Source organism: Mus musculus, chromosome 12 (genome assembly GCF_000001635.26).
Source record: "Mus musculus strain C57BL/6J chromosome 12, GRCm38.p6 C57BL/6J".
Lineage (NCBI taxonomy): Eukaryota > Metazoa > Chordata > Mammalia > Rodentia > Muridae > Mus > Mus musculus.
Window position 1 is genome coordinate 37,980,929 of NC_000078.6, and position 25,611 is coordinate 38,006,539.

General features: G+C 36.5%; 1 protein-coding gene across 8 annotated transcripts in view; it reads left to right on the plus strand.

Moving 5' to 3' along the window:
* Dgkb (diacylglycerol kinase, beta) overlaps nucleotides 1–25,611 on the plus strand; it is a 754,071-nt gene that overhangs the window by 100,760 nt on the left and 627,700 nt on the right. For all 8 annotated transcript variants that reach the window (XM_006515068.3, XM_017315019.2, NM_001361688.1 and 5 more), the window contains exon 2: nucleotides 827–1,082. In XM_006515068.3, coding sequence (XP_006515131.1) covers nucleotides 1,013–1,082 — 70 coding nt within the window. In that variant the 5' untranslated portion in view covers nucleotides 827–1,012. The remainder of the gene's footprint in view (nucleotides 1–826; nucleotides 1,083–25,611) is intronic.

A 25,611-nucleotide genomic window follows, 5' to 3' on the forward strand; every position in this document is an offset into this window, starting at 1 on the left:
TTTCTAATATGCAGTTTTAGAGACAAAGTAATTTTTCACCAACTTTAATTTCTATAACAATTCCAATGCCAGCCTGGTTGAGTACTAAGCAATTGATTATAGTCTCTGATAAAACACTGAAACCAGATGGAGCTCACTTTTTTTTTCTTTATAAATTTGCCAGTGAATCTAAGCCAGTGACAACTTGGGGATTTATTTTAAAACGTGATTCACACTAGAGTCATGTACTCTCATTAAGGAAGTCTTTCAGGCATTTGGAAATACTTGATTTGGCACATTTATTGAAAAAAAATTAAGGTTATAAAACTGAAAGTATTTTCAATTTAATTACTATGTAGCAATTTTATAGAACCCTCCTAATTGACTTGCATGCAACACCATTAGAAATCTAGCTTTTAGCAAGTTATTTGTCTCTGTGTGTGTGTGTGTGTGTGTCTGTGTGTGTGTGTGTGTGTGTGTGTGTGTGTGTGTTATTGCTTAGATATTTAAAAACGATGTTCTTGTCTATCCTTGAAATATGGACTTTTAAAACTAAACACATATAAATGGACTTTGATCAACATACTTTGATTAAACAAAATGTTCTGCACATTTTGTATTCTCTATTACATCGATTTTATGTGACTTGGTATTAGAGAAAGAACATGGGATGTCATTAAAGAAGGAAGAAGTAATTAAAGATTGAAAAGTATGCAGATTTAGATAAACCCATAATGTATTGTTTAGGAGATACAATGCTTACCATTTTACCCTTATCCTTTAATCCTTACCATTTTTCTTTGTGAATTAATACTAATCTTTTGATCTTCATGTTTTCTATTCACAGTGTTTTAACAAATTATTGAAACTACAAAGATCAACAGCAATTTCATTTGGAAAGAGTGTGTATTCTGGAAGCCAGAGCTATTTCATCATGAAACACAACTTGTAAAATCTTTTAAATTTAAAGCTTTGACCAAGACCTGGAAAAGAAAGTCTTCATCCACTGTGTAAGGACCTCATCACCTACACCATGACAAACCAGGAAAAATGGGCCCATCTCAGCCCCTCAGAATTTTCCCAACTTCAGAAATATGCTGAGTGTGAGTATTCATATGGAAGATATAGTCTATTTTTTATGTATTTGTTAAATAATGTATGATTCATTATAAGAATAGATCACAGACCCTGTTTGTCTTGGGAACAGATGCAGGCATGCTCTTTGTATTCACAAATAGGTCATTTTAAGATTGCCTTTTAGCATATAGATAGATAGATAGACAGATAGATAGACAGACAGACAGACAGACAGACAGATAGATAGATAGATATGGATATAGATGATATAGATATGATATAGATATAGATATAGATAGATAGAGATAGAGATACAGATAGAGATGAAAAGTTCGATTAAATCAAGTATCAGATTAAAAAAACCTAGCATATGGAATATAAAACTAAGCCTGGTAAACATTGCTGGTAAAAGAAATAAAAGAGTAAACTAAAAAAAAAAAAACGTAAGGTTATTATTATTGGTTTTTTATTTTGGTTGCTGTTTTCTTTTCCTTGCTTGTGAACATATCCATTCCAAAAAGACTAAGAGAAAGAATTGTGGGCACATTGCGCTTCCACAGTTGTGCCTAATCTCAATCATAAATTCCAATGAAAGAGAAGATCCCAGGAATTTAAGACCAGGTGTTTAATTAGCTCTTCAAATGATAAACCAAGATAGTTCACTGCATAGTACAGTATTTCAACATAAGGTTCAATATATGTGCAGTAAGGGTTTATTTATTATAATTTTATGAGATGACAAATTGATGATTAATTCTGAACTCTATAAAAACTAGTTGAGATTTCAAGATCATCAAGTTTTCTGTCCTTTCTCATATCATTAAGACAACAAAAGAAATGTTAATTACTCTATCAGGAGTTTCCCAGCTAATTAAGAGGAAAAGTGATTAGAGTGCAATCTTGTGTAATAAATTCTCATTAATAAGAGTAACTGAAAATATATTCCGGATGTGATGATTAGAAGTAGCACACTTTGCTCAACATCAGTACATACCATCAGCTTATTAGACATTTAAAGATCACAGTCTTTATCTTATAATACAACATTAGAAATTGACATTCTTCCATAGCCCATCAGGGAAGTACCATATTGAAACAGATTTCTTAATATCTAGTTTTTTAATCTTTCCTCAACAAATTGTTATTTTAAATGCCATAATGAGTAGTCTTTAATATGTTCTTAAACTATTGTTAATTTTTTTAACATGCATGTCAAGTAATAAATAATGTTTTGTGTGCTATGGGGTAGTAGAGTATGGCTGTGGAGAAGAATGAATGATCTCATTAAACCCCCCAAAGCAAAATTAAATCAAATTTATACCTAGAGAATACAACAAACATCATCTCCTTGTTTCTTACCTGATTATAAATTCTCCCCATATTACTACAATAGACACTTAACTCCAATGCCTATCAAGACCTCTTGGCTGTTTTCAAAGTGAACAAGAGATGAATAGTGTGAAACTGGGATAGCACCCCCTGTAGTATAGTCGGCATACCTGAAGGTGTGCGCTGAATTCCCAATCCGACATCTGATACTGAGGAACTTTTATAACATCTCTGTAAATTCTTTTGTTTCAATTTTTCCTTTATTTATATTATTCATTCCATTTGTTTACATCTCAAGTGATATCCCACTTCCTGGTTATCCCCTCTTTCAACCCCCTATCCCATGATATCTCACTTCCCCTCTGCTATCCCCCCATCCCACATCTGCCCTCCCCACTCCCTTTGGCCTGTATGGAAGTGCTCTCCCACCCACCCACCCACCCACCCACACTCTCCATTGCTCCAGCATCCACCTACTCTGGGGCATCAAACCTCCCTGGGACCAAGGGCCTCCTCTTCTGTTGCTGTCAGGCAAAGTCTTCCTCTGCTACATATGTATCTGGAGCCAAAGATCACTTTATGTACACTCCTTGGTTGGTGGTATAGTCTCTAAGAGAGCTGGGTGGTCAGGGCAGCCTATGTTGTTCTTCCAATTCCTCTCCACTCCTCCAGTCCTTCTGCTCTCCCCGACCTGGTTCCCTGAGTTCAGCCCGACAGTTGGCTCCAATAAAATGATAGAAATAATAGAATTATTCACTATTACCAGGATCACGTTATATAAACTATATTAGAGAAATAAAAAGAATGTCTGTAAAGCTGCTGCTACTGCTAACGCTATTTGCAATTGCTATATTATGAGAGAGAGGAGAGAGAGAGAGACAGAGAGAGAGAGAGAGAGAGAGAGAGAGAGAGAGAGAGAGGAGATGGAGAGAGGGAGAGAGGAGATGGAGAGAGGGAGAGAGGGAGAAAATATGTTGTGCTGGTCATGGGAACTTATTGTTAATAATCAAGTAAAAGAGTGTCACATTTGGGAGCATGGAGAGTCAGTGTCCTTTTTCCTGATACCAGACTAGAGCATATTCACAATGCAGAAGCTTCCACTAATATTTCTGCTTTATTTCTGTGTTGTTACTTCACATGCTGAGGATAGCTAAAGTGAAGCCTGCTGTGGCGGCCTGCAGCATGCTGTGACAAGGCTCCTGTTTTGGGTTGCAGACTAAATCACTCCATAGGAAGCATTTTCATTGAGATGTGAAAAGGGAGTCTAATTTCTGCCTCCACACTTTATATAAAGTCATCCGAACTGTCTTTACAAGATAGAAAGTTCTCACTCCTGCTGTGTGGAGAATTGAGCTTATCTCATTATTGGTGGGTTTGTGCTTCCAGCTGTGGTTTCAGGGAACAGTAAAGGGTTAAGAGACTCTAAGATTTGTCATGAGTAGGAATGACTTCTGAGTACATGAGACATCATATTTTCAAATGGTTCGTTGTCTGCCTGCATGCTGTCACTTGGGATTAGCCTTGTGCTTGCAGTGTGTAAAGTGTGTTGTAGTGCATGTGAAATATTTTTGAAAGTTACTGTGTTATGGGAGGAACATTTCCAAACATTCATAAATTTCATACCATTTCTAGCAGCTGGGAATATAGATACTTGCAAAATTATGGTGAATTGCATACTGAGGTGCCTAATGCTCATATTCAGGGTATAATTTCTTCCACTTGAGAGAGAGGCATTCTGATTCAGTGTGAAAAGCCTTCAGCTTTATAAGCAAACCATTATTATTATTATTTTGAGACAAGATCTCATGCATCCCAGGCTGCCCTCATATTCCTGATATGGCCAAGAATAGTCCTGAATTTCTGATCTTCTGGCCCCCACCCCCAGAGTGATAGTATTATAGATCTATGCAGCCATGAACAATTTAAGATACACTGGAGATAGAACATAAGGATTGTGGTATAGCAGGAAAATGTTCTACTAAAGTGTATGCCCAGCCCTAAAACTAATATTTGATAGTATTAGCTCCCTGTCTTATCTTGATCTTTGTAGTGATATTGCAACTAAATGAGATGGGTTCATATCTTCATAGGCACAAAGCAACATAAGCACAGGAAAGACATTAAACAGTGGGAAAAGATTCATTACCTAAAGTAGCCAAGGACAGCTTGTGAGTCATTTCCTAAGCAATAACTTCCTCAAACAGAGGGAACATGAAGTTTTTATTCAAAGGGTCTATGTGTACAACTCGATTCATTCCTGAGCATGCCCAATTTAAGATCATGGAGATTAAAGTGATAAACAGGAAGGCTTCTGGACATGGTCAGCTAGTAACATAAAGTTTTAACTGACAACAAATGAAAGGACACTTCCAAGGTCCATTGTCTCAGGAATCTGCCCCTGCAGGTGCCTGCTTTACTTACTGGCTAGTGGTAGAAATCTTGGAAATTGTACAAGAATTTTCTTGTTCTCACAAAATGTTTGAGCAAACATGCTAATGAAGAAAATATTTATTTTGGCTTAGTTTCAGTGTAACACCATGCCAGCCAGGAAGGTGGTGGGAGAAAGAGAAAAAGAAAAAGAGATAGATAGATTGATAGATAGATAGATAGATAGATAGATAGATATAGATAGATGATAGTTAAATAGATATATAGATATATAGATATAGATATAGATAGATAGATAGATAGATAGATAGATAGATAGATAGATAGATAGGCAGACAGACAGAAAGATAGATCATAGATAGATAGATAATAGATGAATAGACGGGTATTACCTACATAGTGGTCTCTCACCGTTTCTTCCTTTATTCTGTCCTGAATCTTAGTCTACTCAGTAGAGTCACAAACCCTATTTTCAATATACTCATGCTGACAATACTAAACATCACAGAATGTAGCATAAATATAAGGATTTCATCTCTTTCAATGACAAGAAAAGAGACTTTAATCTCTAAATATTTTCTTTACTCTAGGGCTTAATAAAACAATCATCATTATAAAGAATTTATTTCTACTGCCATACTATAAACAATTTATAACCATTAGCTCATCATATCTACAATAATTTTGAGTGGAAAGTAAAATATCTTCTCTGCGGAATAAATTTTTCTGTTTGCTCCTTGACCCTTGGCAGGGTAAATGATAATAAAAAGGCCAAAACAGTAGTAGTTTGTTTATGTTTCCTTATGAAAAATAACATGTCAAAAATAGCTTATAAATAATGTTGCCCAAAATAGACCAATCTAGAATGCACTAGCCACAGCCATATTTTACTGTTTGTTCTTTTCCTTTTACATGAAGGACAATGAAAAAAAGGTGCAGACACTAACTAAGGTGATGTCCCCAATGTCTTCAGAATTGGATGTCAAATCACTAGGGAGAAACATTAATTGAAGTCCAGTCCTGAGGAAACACCCCAAATCACCATTCTGAGTGTTTTGGGGGACATGAAGTGTTTTGTGAGACAGAAGGTGTTAGAGTGAGATAGGGCCCTCCTTGTGTCCCCACCTCCCAAGTTGGGTGGGTTTTCCTCTTCTGAGTGCCATCTTCTCTTTGAGAAAGATGATCTAGTTCTTCACTTCCTGAAGGCAGGATGTGGATTTTTTTTTCAGGTGAACACTTTACATTTGACCATCTCACTTTTGATTTCCTGAACAAGAGGTAGGTGGGGGCACTGTACAGAGTATATTCTGAAAACATATTTATTAAAATTAGGTAAAAATGCTAGTTTCCATTTGTCCCATCCTTTCCTCACAGCAGACCATTCAGTCTTTTTCTCCGTGAGCTGGGACAGCATATCTCTTCTAGCTGATTCCTTCTGACTGGAATATTTGGTGGAACCAGAGAGTCTTTTTATGAAAACTCTTGATATAATGAAGTATGTGCAGGACAGAGGGTAAACCAAAGAGGGAGCAGGAATGTTTTTCCCAGTGGGAACATAAAAAAGGTCTTCTTAAGGGTAAGTCATGAAAACCAAAGGGAAGCCTTCAATTCAGTACAAAGAACTCGAGAATGGTGGAGAGGCCTGTGAGATGATGGGAGAAAGGATGAGGTCCAAATGATTCCTTCTTATGCCAACATACACAGAGGTCTCCCAGACCAGTGCACTGGGATGGGTCATTCATGAATCTCAGAGCTGCTCTATCTAATGAAGTTGGAGGCTTCAGTCTCTACTCTCGCTCCTCTATTCTCTTCACCAACTCTTCCTTCTTATTGTTTTATTATACACATGGAGGGCTAGGAGTAAACCTTGCTGGTAGAATGCTTGCTAAGCATATTTAAAGCCCTTTGTTCAATCCTCCAAACTACACAACAAACAGGAGAAAAAACAAAACAGGAGAAAAAAAAAGGGGGATCTACAGGAAGAAAATAAAGAAAGTTGAAAATGAGAGGAAATACATAAATATTTCCACATATATATATATGACATGAAAGGAAATTAACAAGAAGAAGAAATCCATAAAACATTGAAATAAAGATGTCTGTTTCTCATTTTAAGAGATTTATTCTTCATCTATCAAAACCCATTTTCTAGCATGAAAACCCAACCTGTCTTTCAGATATGCTTTGTGATTTGTTTGTACAAGATGAGAAAAGAAAAAAAGAAAAGAAACCTGGTAATGTGTATGTGTGTGTGTGTGTGTGTTTAATTCATTGTTAAACAAATTAGATCACATGCGAGCTCTCTTTCTAATTTATCATGCTGAGATTTGCTTTTACTTCTGTCTCTAGCCTTGTACTAGATTAGCTCTATTTTGGGAGGACAAGACACTTACTGGTAATTACTCTCTTTGTGTAAGACGAAAGGATAAATGGCACAGTGCTAGCTAGCATACTGTCTGAGGACACATAATTTGGTGTCATAGAAAGCTGTCTTTGAGTCCTAGTGTCTTGGTGTGTGGCTCACTTTCCCAGGAACACACAAATTCTGGGGATTCAATGTGCAGAGTCATGCCAGGTGCTTTGTAAGGATTAGCATCATGGAACTGGTGACTGAGGTTTGTTCATTTCACTTAACCTTTTTTTCTTCTTTGACTGAAACCTTCTGGCTATACTTTCTTGGCTTACCTACAATGTTTTGACTTCACTCTCACTATTGGCCTGCAATTTGCATCTGAGGACCTATTTTAGATGCATCTCTCATTTCTGACCTTATTTCTTCTGATTCACATGGATGGATGTGCCAGCTCCTGGCCCTGACCCAGACTGTATTTCTGGAATGTATGTTGGCAGCATAATCTCTTTTGTCCCATCCTGGCTCTCTTGGCTGTTTGCTAAGTGCTTCAAACTCAATTTCCTGCTTGTTTGCTTGTCTTCAATGTATCTGTCTCCTTCTTTCTTTTATGATTAAATCTTGCAGTACTAAAAGGAGGTGATGAATATATTTTCCCATTATTTTAGACCCCATAGACATGTAATATTGAAGAAATTTTAGCATTAATTTTTTCAACATTTTCAGATTGACAAAAATCTGAGTTGTTTATATTTTTAGTTCAGTAGAGTAATATGGAAGGATGGCTTCTGTTGAATATTGGTCAAAGGGAGCCAATATCTTCTTTGATTAAAATTTTCATAGTATCTCAGTAGTCTGACAAAACAGTGCCTTTGTCCTCTCTATTACATTTGTACATTTAAAAATATTTCAAATAAATTTTATTACAATAAAACCTACATTAAAATTATCACACATCAATATTAACACAGATCTATGTCCTATACAGCTTCATGAATTTCTTTCTATACAATAGAAATGGCATATGAAATAACTTCATGTTAAATTTTTGACTTCCAGTATCAAATATATCTTATGCCCTATATTTATTTACATTGAATGCAGGAAATGAACACAAGGTATAAAAGAGAATATAATGGGTATTGTTTTCCTTTTAATTCTGTTATGGATATTTTTTGTTACAGTGTTGGATAACCACGTCTATCTATCTATCTATCTATCTATCTATCTATCTATCTATCTATCTATCTATCTATCATATCCATATCTATATCTATCTATATCTATGATCTAAAGATGAAGTTTGTCTCAGTTTTGTACTCAAGAATAATACCTGTGAAAGTAGTTACCATCTTTGGAAATTGGCATAAGAAAAAAAAAAGCTTATAAAGTGGTTGCTCCCTCTGAAACTGTATTACTGGCAGGGACAGAACTAAGCATATTTTGCCCATGTTACTCAGACAACTACATTGGTCTTCCAGCGTGTGAAAGAGATAGTCATTCGTGTTTCCTGTGGACAAGGACATAAAAACTTTGTGGGAAAAAGATTACTGTCATCAATATCACAGGAATAAAATACACCCTACTGTTTAATTTAGACAAGGGGTGAAAAACAGCTTACTTTTTACTATAATTATATAAGTAAATTTCTTCATATTTCCATATCTTTATACATAAAATATGAGTAATAATCTCCATCTCCATCTTGAAATAATAAACTATTTTGTTAGTTGTGACAGTGCAACCAATTACAATAAAAATATTCTGAAGGCTTATGTTTTGAGGATACCCTTGATCCTCATTTCAGTTGTACTTTAAACATTGCTATGTGCATTAAAGATTGCTTTATTCTCCACTTTAATCATTATCTCATGGAGTAAAACAAGGGAGAGAGTGCAAATATATGTAGAGGAACTTAATTTTTTTTCTTCATCAATTACTGTATGCACCATGCATTTATGGTATTTTCTTTTCAGGCCTCATATTTCTATCTTACAATACGAGTTGATATTTTTATTTGAAAAGTCTAAAGTCTATGCAGAAAGAGAAATGTTATGCTAAATGACATTAAAGCAATCATTTGAACACTATATATTTAAAGCTCTTAAACAGCATTTTTTTCTCTGTCTTATCTGGGTAGAAGCTAAAAGGCAAGGGGGTTTTAACTGTAAGTGACAATATTGCATAGGAATCACAAAAGCAGAGAATACATGGAGTTAGCCGAGCAGATACAGAGGCATGAAAGAATGTTGTTTCTCTGGACAGAACCTGACGTATTTATTGGTATATAAGTTTACCTTTGTCTAGTATGCCTCTGTGTACATAGCTATGCACATAAGTCCTAAGAGAAACTGTGAAGAATTTAGCTATAATCACAAAGGGACTCTACAAGTACTTTTTAGTAAACATCTATCATTTGGTAAAATGTTTATCATCATTTAAAGACTCTAGAAGTACTAATTTGGGAGTGGTAAAATAATATTAAATTTTAAAATTTAAGCTGAAAGATTATATCTATATCTATATATATATGTATATGAATGAAAGAGGGAATGTTGGATATGCAGTTTTACATGATAATCATTGGAACAGTGAGAAGAGCAGATATGAGAGAGAGAATTTGGAGGAAAATGAACCAATGTACTTTCAGATTGAATTTGAGATCTAAGGAAGAGGGATGCTGTACTTTGCTTTGCACACCTAACTCAGTGTGATTCATTTGACAATGGGATGGAGTATATAACAAAGTCAAGTTTTTTTTTTTTTTTGGACATTTGAACTATATGATTCCATAAGGATTCATACTGAAATACAAATTAAATACTTTGATGTACACATTTGAAGCTAAAGAAAAATTCAGACTCAGGGATGTAGAGCAGTGTGCCATTGCATAGTGAGTGGTTATCAAATTAAAGACATATAAGAGGTGGCCTAGGGAAGTCCACTGTTTTAGAGAGAAGGAAGGGGAGAAAACAGTAGGAACCACTGTGAGTGATAGAACTAGAAGATTAGTGTCTTAGGGTTTCTCTTGCAATGATGAAATATCATGACCAAAGAGACATGGGGAGAAAAAGATTTGTTTGGCTTACACGTCCACATCTCTCTTCATTATCAAAGAAGTCAGGACAAGAACTCAACAGGTCAGGAACCTGTAAGATGTATCTGATACAGAGGCCATAGAGGGATGCTGTTTAGTGACTTGTTGATCATGGATTGCTCAACCTGCTGTATTACAGAACCCAGGACTATCAGCCTAGAAATGGTACCACCCAAAATGTGCTGGACCCTCTAATATCAATTGTGACACTGAAAAGACTAAAACAGAAGGACCACTGCAAGTATAGAGCTAACATGGCCTAGACCAGTCAGAGCTATATAATATGACCTGTCCCAAATACACAGAAGCAAACAAACAAAAATAGCAACACAAATTATAAGGTATAAATTAGGATACCACAACACGTACAGATTTGATAACATTTGGCATTTCCAGGTGGGTTGGGGTTCTCACGTATTAGCTTTAGTGCACTAGGGGCAATGGAGTGGTTGGAGGAGAACCCGTGGGAGAAGACACATGAGCCCATTGTAGAATGAAATCAAAAAGAGTCTACCATAGCTAAAATGTGTAAGGTAAGTACATCATCGATTTTACTGTTTCCCATGAAAGAAAAATAAGGGTTTACAGAGAGCAAAACTGGAGTGAATGATTTTTTCTTTAAAGAGAATAGTTTGTAACAACATATTGTAAACCTATGGCCAAATGATATTTTCATCTTGGTTTTGATTTAATTTCCCTAGGCCTATCCATACTGTTTATTTTCCAAACAGTAGTTTGGGGTTTTGACAAGTTATATAACCTTCTTAAACTTTAATCTCCTCTGCTGTGTAATTAAGGAAATAAAGAAGACTATTTCAAAAGAGTTTCGTAACACACAAATAAAATATTGTGTATGGAATTGCCTTGTAAACAGCAAGCTACCAGAGTAAGTTAATTACCACTTCTATTGTTACTATAAGAGTGTTCTAAGTTCACTATATTGTTCAACTATATTTCCTTTCCCTGGAGTTCAGTATCTCTGCTTCCTGCAAGTACATAGTTCTATTTTTATTATTTGCTGAATAATGTACTTTGCTTCTTTGAGACTCTGAGATATGGACTCCTGCACAAAACAGCTCTCATTTAACCTCTTTTACACAGTTTATCTTCAAATCCCACAGCTGCTTTAAAACCTTCCCCAGGTATCTGAAGACCCAGTTTTTCATTCTCCCAAACTAGATTTTATGTGGATGAATACTGCCAAGTTTTAAGGATCTGTAATTTTGCTCTATTGATGATGTAATACGTTAGCCTGCTGAAGATTCATGGCTGCTAGAAGATGCAATGCCCCCGGGTCAGAGGAAAACAGCCTCCTTAATCATGTCAGGGTAAGCTGCATGAATCTCATGTATGGAAAGGATCCTTACTCAGTTCCCATAAGAAAAGGGCCAGGTCACCTCTAGGCAGGAAGAAAATCAAGTTGTGGGAAGAAAACTCGGAGTTAAGGAGCTTTGCATCTTTTACAGTGGACAATAAAAATGCCTCATCTCAGCTCAAAATATTTATAAAATATATGGTATACAAGATACTCAAAATGCTAGACTGGAATGCAGGCAGTTAGCTGGTGGCTCTGCTTGCGATATCCACAGAATATGAAGCAAGCCCACGGGTGTCTTTCAACACAGGAGCTAAAAGCAACCATTAACACCACAGTGTCCAGAGGTGATGCACATGCTTATTTGCCTCTCAGGCTGCCTTGCAAATTAAAGCATTCATTGATTGCTTGTTTGTCTGCCTCATTTCTGGTCTGACCCATTCTCTTTCCCCTACTCCCAGGATTGTGGTACATCCAAACTGCACCCCACATTTTCAATGTAGGAAGCTCACCAACTTTCTGTATTCATTTCAGGAACAGGAAGCAGAATCAACTTGTTGAATGTTTTTGGATCATACTCATGAAAAATGAAAGCTTAAACCCATATACCTAAAGAAAAGATTTCCTCTCTCCTCTTTTTGGGGTCCTACCTTCTCTCTCTCTCTCTCTCTCTCTCTCTCTCTCTCTCTCTCTCTCTCTCTCTCTCTCTCTCCCCTCTCTCTCTGTCACATATACAAACACACACAAACACGATATTCTTATAATATAATGACTTTATTTGTCAATGATTTGTTATTAAACAAAGAAAATTAGGATTTGGGGAGAAGGCAATGGATGGCCCCTATCTAGCCAGGCTTGCCTCTTCACCAAATGTGTTGAATACTATGCAAGGGACTAAATCCCAAATGCTACTGCGCTTTCTCTCAGTATCTATGTTACAGTGCCTTTGACAGATTGTCTCCTGAAGCTGCCAGAGGGTGAATGGCTTCCAGAAGCTTTCCAGTTTAGTTGTCACAGCTTTGCAATAATGGGGAAAGCCACCCCAATGTTTATAAATGGCTGCTAAGCATCTAGGACTTCTACTTTTTAAAAAATTAATCATTTTGAAATTCAGTCTTTAGAAATTGATTTCACAGCTCTGCTGTAGTTATACAAAATTCTAGAAAGAAGTCTAAGATGAAAAAAGACTCTACAGTTTTCATAGAACCTAGGACTCATTCTAATCATTGATGAGATATGATTTAATGTGACTGTTGAAATTAACTACTATCAAGATCAGATTGGCTGATTTTGATGTGTGTGTGTGTGTGTGTGTGTGTGTGTGTGTGTGTGCATTCTCTTCAGAAGTCACAGGAAAGTTTACCATTTCCTCAAATTTCCTTCACTAATTTCAGTTGCAAAATCTAAATAAAGACAAAGCAAAAAACATTAAATAACTAGGGGCCTCTTGGGCCAGAAACTGCTCAATTTCCTCTCCTCTCCTCTCCTCTCCTCTCCTCCTCCTCCTTCCCTTCTCTTCTTTCTTTTTTGTTTGTTTAATATATAACTTTTTAAACTTTTTATTGATTCTTTATGAGTTTCACATCATGCACCCCAGTCCTACTCCTTTCCCTGTCCCTCTTATCCACCCTAAAACCTTGCAACCCCTCCCACTCCCTAAATAAGAAAACCACACAAACAGACCAAAACCAAACAAAATAAAAGTATATAAAAAAAAAACTCTCATCATGGAATCTGTAATGTATCACAGTGTGTCCAACAGTGTACCCCCCTCTCTCACGTCTTTACTTGCAAATGTTCATTTCAATGACTCGTTGGTTTGGTTTAAGGTCTCTCTGGATTCAATGACACCATCAGTATTGAATACTCACTGAGATTCCTCTTGGTCATCCTGGCATGGCCCTGTGTCAAGGAGATCCTACAGTTTTGGATACTCGGGACTGATTCTTTCACACATCCCCATAGTTCATAGATAATACAGATTTTAGAGTGGGCCATCTCAAGGTCCTGGATCCAGGCCTGCTGAGTGGTCAGCCTACTGGTTCTCCCTATGTGAGATTACTCTCCAGTACTGTTTCAGCTAGCACACCCAATGCTGCCAGTTTTAGGAGGCAGGGTCAGCTACCTGCTCTCATGTCCTTGGGGCTAGCTCATGTGTGCCCCTTCCATCAGGGTCAACCCCACTGTGATGCCCAGGGAAGATGCAGGGCCCACTCTCCTGAGTGCTGTAGCCACTGAGTTTCGGGATAGTTATGCTTCCATGATCCAGAACAACTTTCCTGAATGATGGAGATGGAAAGGGGCAGGAGATGGGGTATTATCAATTCTTCCCCATCACCACACCATGGGAGATGAGTGACTGACTCTGCTCTCTGGTGCTCAGGGATTGGGGCTAGCTTACATGCACCCTGCCACTTGGACCAACATATTAATGTTGCCCAAGAGAGGGGCAGGACCCACTTTACCAATTGCTATAGCTGGTGTGGGGCAGGGCCAGCTCTCCTGCTCTCGTGACCCCTCAGGAAGAGATGCATCTTGGATTTGGACAACCTCCTGGCCCAGGAATGGTGGGAGCAGTACTCCTATTCTATCTACCATAGTGGCTGTCTCATGTGTGCCCCACCACCAAGGCCAGCTCTGTTGTCCTGTCCAGGCAAGATGCAGGGCTGGCTCTCCTGAGTGCTGTTGTGGCTGCTGAGAGGTAGGGATAGCTTTCCAGAGCACTCCAGCCATGAAGGGGCTGGTCCAGTTCTGTTCAGATTCTGGACTTCAATGTGGTTATTGGTGGCTGCTCAGACCACTGATTTCTGTAATTGCTAATGGTAATACACACCAAGGATAATGACAGGGACACTTGTGGCAGGCATAGCCACAGACCTAGACATGGCTTTCAGTGGCAGCAAGAGTTAAAACGTCACCACGGCCTCAGGTGTAGGGGCTGGCTATTCAAAACAGGCTATTACCCTCCATCCCTGCATTTCCAGTTCCGTCTCTCTTCATAGTGCTCAAACTGTTGCATTTCTATTTCTCCACTACCATCTGCCACATAAATGTAGATTGTAGAGGCTTCCACTTAAGGTGGGCCACAGGGCTGGTTGGCGACTGCGTGACCTCCTCTGTCAGAACTGTGTGGCATAAGGATAGTACTTACAGCCTGCTTACCTATGTGTAAGATACGTGTCTTTTTTATGGAAAGCCAATTAGCTTAACCATGATACTACCCCTATAAAGGCTAGAAGACCACATTCCAACTGTTCAAAATAGCCATGATAATCTCAACCATAAGTAAGCCATACCTTTTCATTTGACATCTGACCCTTACCTCTTAAAATAACTTTATTATGTTCTTAGTTTCCCATAGACTCTTTATTCTTTTTTTATTTTAATCAAAGCCACACAATGTTCAGGTACATTAAAGAAATGAAGTTTGACAGGAAATAGACTATGTGTTGTTACAGATGGCTTTTTCTTGAGACTCAAGTGGCTCTCTTTTCTTTCACCTTACTCTCCAGTGTTCTTAACTATATCTTTCAAGTATGACAACATCCTTTATGCTTTATGTTCTCTTTCCCAGTGGTCAAGAACTTATCCTGACATTTTGTACCATGTTGAATATTTGATTTCTAGTAGTAGCACAGACCTCAGTTATCCTCCTTTCTCCCTGTGTCCTGCGCATGTTACAGAATCTATATTTCTGATGTGTAAGTATGGCTATTAAAATCGCTCTTTCCTAGAACTTTCTTAATTGTATCATAAGTATTTTGTGATGTTTACGCCTGATAAAATGCGGTACAATATGTGCCACTTATCAGTGTGCACAGAGAAGATCAGCAAGGATTTCAACTACATCAGTTCTCTGCGTAGAGACCTCTTTGCTTATATACATTTGATAATAAATATCATGCACAATATTTGTAGCAAGCGCATTGCCCAAATTTTTATAGAAAAAATATTAAAAATCCACTCAGAGAAACACACATAATGTCGATTATTTCCAACATGTAAAGTTTAGTTTCTTTTTGTGAGTCCATTTCTAGAGTACCGTGCTGTTGGTTTTCGTCTCCCAAAGCTCGGCAGCTATGTCTTATCACTGGTGTAAACACCGCAGTAAAGCTTTCTGTAGCTTTCCATGGAATGCATGAATTTGGCACAAAGTGTGGCACATTCTTTAACTTGGCTGGAAATCAGAAATAGTGACAGGGGCTCTTGAATTATGCCTCAGGCTCATAGACTTCTTTTCCATGGGGCATGAGAACTGAGCTATAGAATTAGACAAGTAAGTCTGACTGTAGCATTACTGATGCTCAGGCTGAAAGATTTTTTTTTCTGTTTTCAAGAGTGACGCTATGGCTCTGAGCCCTGAAGGCTATTACTTCCAAACATAGGAATCTTCAAATTTACACAGAGTACTGCTCTGGGCTTTGAATGCTAGTGATTCAGCATCCAGCAGCTGAAATTAGGTTCATCTAGGTTTAGATGTCAGGTCATAGATCTTAATGCCTAGTGGCTCAATTGAACTCCTCTATGGCTAGGATCTGCAGTTCTTACACTAAGCCCCTGGTAGTCTCCCATCATCAATAGTTTTGGCTTTTCATAGGCCCTGTTCTAGTTGTTCTCTGGAGCATGTGAACTGCTTCTAGCTACTGCTGTAAGGGAGATATTATAGCTCTGATACTCCCTAGAGACCTTAATGTCCAGCACCTTTCACTTGTCTGCTCTTTAGGTACGCTACTTTAGATTACTCTACTCGTGATTAAGTTCACAAACAAGCATAGAAGGCCATTTGGAGAAAGTTTTGAAGGCCTTAATGATACAATACCAGAAGGCAGTGAACAGGAAGATTCCGTCTGGGTTGAACTCACAAACTGAAGACAGCACAGGCAATGTGAAGCTACTGGGACCTGGTGCCTGCTGTGGAGATGGGACTGTTTAAAGGCCTCCTGAAGCAGAAGGCAGGGTCACAGTGTGCTCTGAGGGGAGTGAAGGAGGTGTCCTGATCTCTTTCCACTCATAATATATATTTTTTAATTTTTAAAATTATTATATGATTACCTTTCTTCCTTCCCTCCCCCCTACAAACTTTCCAATGAAAGTTTTCATTGTCTCTCTCAAATGCATGACCTCATTTTCATTAGTTGTTATTTCATGCATTTATGTATATATATATATATATATATATATATATATATATATATATATATATATTTGTAAATATATGGTCAATGTTTATAAAGTCACAGCAAAGTTTTACATTTTTGTGTATATATAGCTATATAAAATAGGTATACAAAGAAAACATACTGCTAATAGACCATGAAGAAATCTATTTTAATACAATTCTTAATATCCATATAATTTTATCATTCATTAAAGCTGAAAAAAGTGATTTCTAGTTCAAATAATGAAAATTTTTACATTAAGAATGAAATCTGGGTGGAATATTTGATGCATAAGTATGAATAATATTTTAATGTATTTTCAAGATAATCTGTATTATAATATGCAACATTAAGAATGGCACTTTGTATACAGAGTAAACTCTGGCAGAATTACTTTTAAGATGAACTGAAAAATTGTTGAAAATTCTTTCCTGATCCTGAGCCAAATCTTTTTTCATCTTTATTTTTTATTAGATATTTTCTTTATTTACATTTCAAATGTTATCCCCTTTCCTAGTTTCCCCTCCGAACCCCTCTCCCCCTCCCCCTGCTCCCCAACCCACCCAGTCCTGCTTCCTGGCCCTGGCATTCCCCTTACAGGGGCATAGAACTATCATAGGACCAAAGGCCTCTCCTCCCACTGATGACTGACTAGGCCATCCTCTGCTACATATGCAGCTAGAGCCATGAGTCCCACCATGTGTTTTCTTTGATTGGTGGTTTAGTCCCAGGGAGCTCTAGGGTTACTGGTTAGTTCATATTGCTGTTTCTCCTTTTGAAACTCATCAGCAACTCAAATAGCAATTTTAAAATTAAAAATCCTATAATAGCGCAAATATATATATAGGTACTAATCTGATTAACATGTGCTGAACATTTAAAGTATGAAAATTAATATAAAATTGTTTGTAATTAACTTATCACACTTTTGCAAGAGTAGAGAACTTTGTATATAGAATAAAAAACATTGTAAAGTGTAACCTACACTCTGGTATTAAATCTGAGCCTATGTAGTTTAGCAGCATTGCTTGGCATTGCATGGTATGACAACATTCACAGTACAAAATGTGCTTGCTGTGTATTAAGAATCAAATTTGCTGTAGCTTTGCAGGACCCGCATGTATACATATTGCCAGAAGCACCTTGATCTCATTGTATGTTTCATTTTTGAAAGATTGGTTGGTCTATATTCAGAAATCGTTTCTTATTGTCAAATTATCCATGACCTCTGCATTCCATTGCTGGAACATAAACACATACTTTAGGAACTATGGCATCATTTCCTTTGTGAATCTGTGAAGTGTTTAAAGCCTATGGGATACCATTAAGACAAAAACTGGACTTCTGGGCTGAGATTTGGAATCTTAATGCAAGGGAAGTGACTGCTAGGTATATCAAATGCCCAAACCCCTAGACCATGCCAATTTTGTTCACCTGTAAGGGAAATGATACAAAGTGAAAACATGGTTAGAATAAAGACCTGTGTTGCAATTAACAATGCTGAGCCCCTTAAGGAGTTGAGAATCTCTAATGTGCCTGCTTTAGGTGTGGCCTTTGCACAGGTCAGAAATCCCAAGCAATGCTGTCTCCACTGTCTTCCTGCTGGTTAATATTGGAATGTACTAAATGGAAGCTAAGTAGTCTCTCTCTCTCTCTCTCTCTCTCTCTCTCTCTCTCTCTCTTTCTCTCTCTCTCTCTCTCTCTCTCTCTCTCCCCTCTCTCTCTCTCTCTCTCTCTCACACACACACAGAGTAATATTGTGAATTACTGATCAAATTATTCAAAAAACCAAAGGGTAAGACATAACATTTCTCTGTTTTCCTTCTTTTCTTTCTGTAGTTATCTATAGCATCTTATCCACATACCACATGAGTCCTATGATATTAAAGGTAACAAGACTATTATTTTACTATCCTATCTAGTCCAGGTCACTATTACCTATGGAGTCATTCTCTGTGAGCAAAATCTATTTAATTGTCTCTGTCTGACAGTCAAGTCGTTCATTTTTAAGAAAAGTCAGTCATATAAAGTGTTTATATGATGACTGATATTTTTAATTTAAGCATATCTAAGGTATAAATACAATATAAAAACAATATTTACAAAAAGCTATTATGAATATATATATATATATATATATATATATATATATATATGTGTGTGTTATATACTCTAAATAGCTGTGTCATAACTATATCAACTTATTAATAGCAAACCTATAAGACTAGTAATTATTATTATTACTATTAGAATACTATATTACAAATATAACATTATTTTAAAAAGTAAAGACCAGTCAGTTTTGAGGAAGTAAATGTAAATAAAAATAATTAGTATTCTAATATCTGATAGTTGCTGTTTTATATCAAACAGTATATAAAATGTTTCTCTATGTTGAGAATAGTAAAGCAAACCTGAAGTTCTTGAATATGGTTCTAACTGTAGCTTTTTTCATAATACAAAATAGTTTTCTGAATTCTAAAGAGAAATAGAAATACAAAGCTATTTTGCTTATTTTATTACACAAAATAGACATGTTTAACCTAACATTTTCTCTTGTTCTCAATTTTGTTCTCTCCTTCTCCTGTGCTTTCATGAGTCCCATATGATGGTTAGTGTTAGTTGTCAACTTGTCCAAATTTAGAATATGACTCAGCAAATCTCTGGACAATCCCAGTGAAAGATTATCTGGGTTATACTAATTAATTTCATATGCCTGGGACCATTCCCTTTTAGGAAATCCTGGAATATATAAAATGGGAAAAGGGAGGCAAGCGTGGCCGGCACTGATTCCTCATCTCTGCCTACTCCTTCACCATGGCTGTGAAATGACCAGCTCCCGCCAAGCTTCCAACACCCCATTATGCCTTCCTTTATGGACTCTACCTTAGAACTGTAAACCTAAACTATCCTTTCCCCTTTAATTAAAATAACATTTTAGGGTAGTTAGTGTAGGAACCAGAAGAATGACTAAGATACACCCCTTATATTGACCTTTGAATATCATATTGAAAGAAAGAAGAGAGAGGCAGGGGTGAGGAAGGAGAAAGACAGGGACAGTACGAGACAGAGAGAGACAAAGTTTGGAGAAAGAAGTAATCTAAACTGGTGAAACAAAATAGTATTCAAAAGCATGGAAACATTTTTATTAATTAGCATTGATTTAAGAAGAAAAGAAAAATATTATGGGTCTAAAAGAAACAAAACAAAACAAAACAAAACAAAACAAAAAAACAAAAACAAAAAAAAAAAAACACTGGTGATGCAGGTTATATTACCAGAGGCATGTGAGTAAGAGTAACTTACTTTGAAAAAGCCATATAAATCTTTTTTTTTTTTTTTTTGGTTTGTTTAGGATTATAAGGGTTAATACCCTCAGCCTTTCTTGCTTTTAGGTTGTTTTATTTAATTCAGTTTTTCTTAAAGTAATTACCACTTTATTGTGACAAAAGCTGTTCAGGGATATTGAAACCTGAACTTCTATTCCCATTTGTGTTGGTGAAGAAAGAAATCATGGACTTTAAAAATATTTAGCAATTTAAAATCTGACACTATAAAGTGGGCATAAGTAAATCTCTTATTTTTACAGAAATTGTTAAAAATGTGAAAATAAAGTATTTAGAATGCCTTAGGGATTAGACTTTTTTTTTTAACTGAGAGAAAAGTTTTCAACCTGGTGGCTTTATGAATAAAGAGTAGTAACTGAGAAAATTAGAAAATGGATTAAGAGAATCAATTAAATTGTGTGTTATTCCTTATTTATGGATTTCAATAGTTTATTTATTAACTTACTCATTTTGCCTTCTGCCCAAATTAATTTCATTTGTATTGAAATTTCTTTTTCCTTAATTATTGTTTTTTACCACTTTCTTAATTTTACTCAATGTGAAAAGATATATTGGTTCTTATAACTGAGTAAAACAGGATACTATGACATAAATTTATTATTACATCTAAAATATATTCTATAAGAGTATGTGAATTGTTTTAAAATCTTTAGTGAATTAAGTTGAAATGAATTATACATCTCATGGTAGTTTATATTTTGACTATTTTCTTTGGAGACATCTCTGATTTCTGAGGTAAAGAACTGTTTCTGGAGTCAGGTGTTCATTAAGTGGAAAGTGTTTATTTCTGTTTTTGTGCTAGTGAGGCTAATTATCAGGTACATTAGCATGCACCTAACATTTGAGAGCCTACTGTTGTGCTTTTATAGGTGTCCTAGGGTGTTCTGAGATTCTGGGCTAATATCCACTTATCAGGGAGTATGTACCATGTGTTTTATTTTGTGATTGGGTTACCTCACTCAGGATGATAATTTCTAGTTCCATCCACTTGCCTAATAATTTCATAAAGTCGTTGTTTTTTAATAGCTGAGTAGTACCTCATTGTGTAAATGTACCACATTTTCTGTATGAATTCCTCTGTAGAAGGACCTCTGGGTTGTGTGCAGCTTTTTGCTATTATGAATAAGGCTCCTATGGACATAGAGGACCATGTGCTTTATTGATTGTTCTGAAAGGTTTTATTGGCTTCTAGCCCCTGGTCTCCTTATTTCTCCTCATCATCATTCTATAGGCATTATTAACTTGAGAATTGTTTGGTTAATGGAAAATTGACATGTTACTCATCCATTTATATTTCTGGCTTCTGTAGATAATAACTCCTAAAACCAAGAAGCCTACAGTTTTAATAGTCTATTCTCCGGAGCGATTTTATATGCAAGGTTCAAATTATTTGACATACATGACAAAACTTCTCACTGGCAACTCTCTACTTTCTTTCTTTTAGGCTCTTGATTTTATTTTTTCCTCCTACATCTAGAATAGGATATTCTCCAATTTCCTCTTAAGTTTCTCCCTACGAACTCAAGACTCCTTCCTAGATTATAATCTATAGAAAACTTCACATTCATTTCCTGACTGATCATCTGTTCCAAGGTTTTAAATAGCATGCATATATGTGGCAATGTCTCCAAAATTTAGTTTCCGAAGTCAATCTTCTCTCAATTGATGACCTAACTGTCCAGCTGTCTAGTTGACAGCTCAATTTAATGGCTCATTGGATTTTCATATTTAACTACTTAAAAATTGAATTGTTTATTCCTTTTCTGCAGTATGAACACAAAATAACATTTAAAGCACATCTCAAGTTATATTAATATCATCTTTTGAATTTTCACTGTTATCTTTCCATTTTTAAGAAGAAAGGTTATTCCTCAAAACTGACAATTTATAAGTCTCCCTTTTCACACTGTGGAGACGTTAACTCCCAAAATCTCAGTTTCTCTGAATTATACAATTTTCTCTGAAAAACCACTTATCACCATCTCACAGTGATGATAAGGGTACCCTCTTTCATGACTGTCCTCTGTATCCCATGTACTCTCTTGAAACACACCAGATTCCAAGATGCTAGACAATTTATTAGAAACGTTAAATCCAACTATGTCATTCTCCTACATAACTCTATAAGGTTTCACGATATGTAAAGAAAGGGCATTTCATCCTAAAAGAAAAGAATATGTCTTCTTCTAAGCGACTCATGTTGCCTTCTCCAAATGTGACCACATATTTGGTCACAAAACAGGCCTCAACAGATACAAGAAGAGAGAAATAATCCTTTGTATATTATCAGATCACCATGGACTAAGGCTGGTCTTTAATAACAACAAAAACAACAGAAAACCCACATACACATGAAAGCACAACAATGCTCTACTCAGTGACAACTTCGTCAAGGAAAAAAAATAAAGAAATTAAAGATGTTTAAGAATTTATTGAAAAGGAAGGCACAACATACCCTAACTTATGGGACACAATGAAAGCAGTGCTAAGAGGCAAACTCATAGCTCTGAGTGCCTCCAAAAAGAAACTGGAGAGAGCATACACTAGCAGCTTGATGGCACAGCTGAAAGATCAAGAACTAAAGGAAGCAATTATACCCAAGATGAGTAGAAACAGAAAATAATCAAACTCAGGACTGAAATTAATCAAGTAGAAACAAAAAGAACTATACCAAAAAAAAAAAAAAAAAAAAAAAAAAAAAAAAAAAAAAAAAAAAAAAAAAAAAAAAAAAAGAAAGAAAGAAAAAAGAAAAAAAAAAGAAAGAAAAAGAAAAAAAAATCAACATGACCAGGAGCTGGCTCTTTGAGAAAATCAAAATGATAGATAAACCCTTAGCAATACTAACCAGAGGGCATAGAGACAATATCCAAATCAACAAAATCAGATATGTAAAGGGAGACATAACAACAGAAACTGAGGAAATTCAAAAAAAAATCGTGAGACCCTACTACAAAAGCTTATACTCAAGAAAACTGAAAAATCTGTATGAAAAAGACAATTTTCTAGACAGATAAGAGGTACCAAAGTTAAATCAGAATCAGATAACCCATCTAAACAGTCTCATAACCCCTAAAGAAATAGAAGCATTCATTAAAAGTCTCCCAACCAATAAAAGCCCGGGACAAGATGAGTTGAGTGCAGAATTCTATCAGACCTTCAAAGAAGACATAATACCAATTATCTTCAAACTATTCCACAAAATAGAAACAGAAGGAAGACTACCCAATTCGTTCTATGAAGCCACAGTTATACTTATACCTAAACCACACAAAGATCCAACAAAGAACTTCAGAGCAATTTCCCTTATGAATATCAACGCAAATATACTCAATAAAATTCTTGCAAACCAAACTATAAACACATTAAAAGCATCATTCTCCATGATCAAATAGGCTTCATCCCAGGAATGCAGGGGTGGTTCAATATATGAAAATGCATCAACATAATCCACTATATAAACAAACCTCAAAGGGAAAAAAAAAACACATGATCATCTCTTTAGATGCTGAGAACCATTTGAAAAAAAAAATCAACACTCCTTCATGGTAAAATGTTTTGGAAACATCAGGAATTCAAGGCTTATACCCCTAATCATAAGAGCATTATATAGTAACCAGTAGCCAGTAGCCAACATTAAAATAATTGGACAGCAACTTTAAGCAATCCCACTGAAATCAGGGACTAGACAATGCTACCCACTCTCTCCCTGCCCATTCTATATAGTATTCAAAGTCCTAGCCAGAGCAATCAGACAAGAAAAGGAGATCAAGGGGATAAAAATTGGAAAGGAAGAAGTCAAAATATCACTATTTGTAGATGATATGATAGAGTACTTAAGTGACCCCAAAATTCCACCAGATAACTTTTAAACCGGGTAATTTCTGCAAAGTGCCTGGATGTAAAATTAACTCAAACAGATCAGTAGCCTTTGTCTACTCAAAGGATAAACAGGCTGAGAAAGAAGTTAGGGAAATGACATGAACGCAAATGGATTCAATCTTATCTCCTTGTATAATGCTCAAGTGGATCAAGTACCTCCACATAAAACCAGAAATAATAAACTGAAAACAATAGAAAAGAAAGTGGGGAAGGGCCTTGAATACATGGGCACAAGGGAAATTTTCCTGAACAGAACACCAATGGCTTATGCTGTCAGATCAACAATTAACAAGTGGGACCTCATAAAATTACAAAGCTTTTGTAAGGCAAATGACACTGTCAATAGGACAAAAAGGCAACCAACAAATTGGGAAATGATCTTTACCACCACTCTGAAAATCAGTCTGGCAGTTCCTCAGAAATTTGGGCATAGTACTACCTGAGGACTCAGCTACACCACTCCTGGGTATATACCCAAAAGATGCTCCAACATATAACAACATCGGTTCTCCTATGTTCATCGAAGCCTTATTTATAATAGAAAAAAGCTGGAAATGACCCAAATGTCCTTCAACAGAGGAATGGATTCAGAAAATGTGATACATTTTTACAATGGAGTACTACTCAGCTATTAAAAACAATGACTACATGAAATTCTTAAGCAAATGGATCAAACCAGAAAATATCATCCTGAATGAGGCAACCCAACCACACACACACACAAACACACACACACACACACACACACACACACCAAAAAACAAAAAACAAAAACAAAAACAAAACACATATTTATATGCATTCCCTGATAAGTGGATATTAGCCCAAAGTCTCAGAATACCCAAGATATAATTCACAGACCACAAGAAGCTTAAGAAGAAGGAAGATCAACGTGAGGATGCTTCAGTCCTTCTTAGAAGGGGGAACAAAATACTCACAGGAGAAAATATGGAGACAAAGTTTAGAGCAGAGACTAAGGGAAAGGCCATCCAGAGATTACCTGACCTGGGGATCCATCTCATATACAGTTACCAAACCCAGACACTATTGTGGATGCCAAGAAGTGCTTGCTGATAGGAAGCTGATATAGCTGTCTCCTGAGATGCTTTACAGAGGTAGATTCTTGCAGCCAACATTTGGACTAGGCACATGGTCCCCAATGAAGGAGTTAAAGGACTGAAGGAGCTGAAGAGGTTTGCAACCCCATAGGATGAACAATGATATCAACCAACCAGACCCACCAGAACTCCCAGGGACTAAACCACCAACCAAAGAGTACACATGGAGGGATCCATGGCTCTGTCACATATGTAGCAGAGGATGGCCTTGTTGGGCATCAGGAGGAGGAGAGTCCCTTGGTCCTGTGAAGGCTTGATGCCCCAGTATGGGAATGTGTGGATGTGGTTGTAGGACTGGGTGGATAGCAGAGCACCCTCAAAGACGCAGAGGAGGGGGGATTATATATGGGGTCTTTGGAGGGAAAAATGGGAAACATGATAACATTTGAAATGTAAATAAAGAAAATATAGAATAAAAGAAAAGAAAAAGAATAAGGGGGCAGAATGCCCCTCCCTGTAAAGCTATAGGAACATTCTTGTTCCCACCTTTCAAACCAGCTCTCCACATTCTCTTTGTGTCCTTTATTTAGCTGCACAGTCTTCTCATCCACTATTTTAGTTGTGTTTACTTTT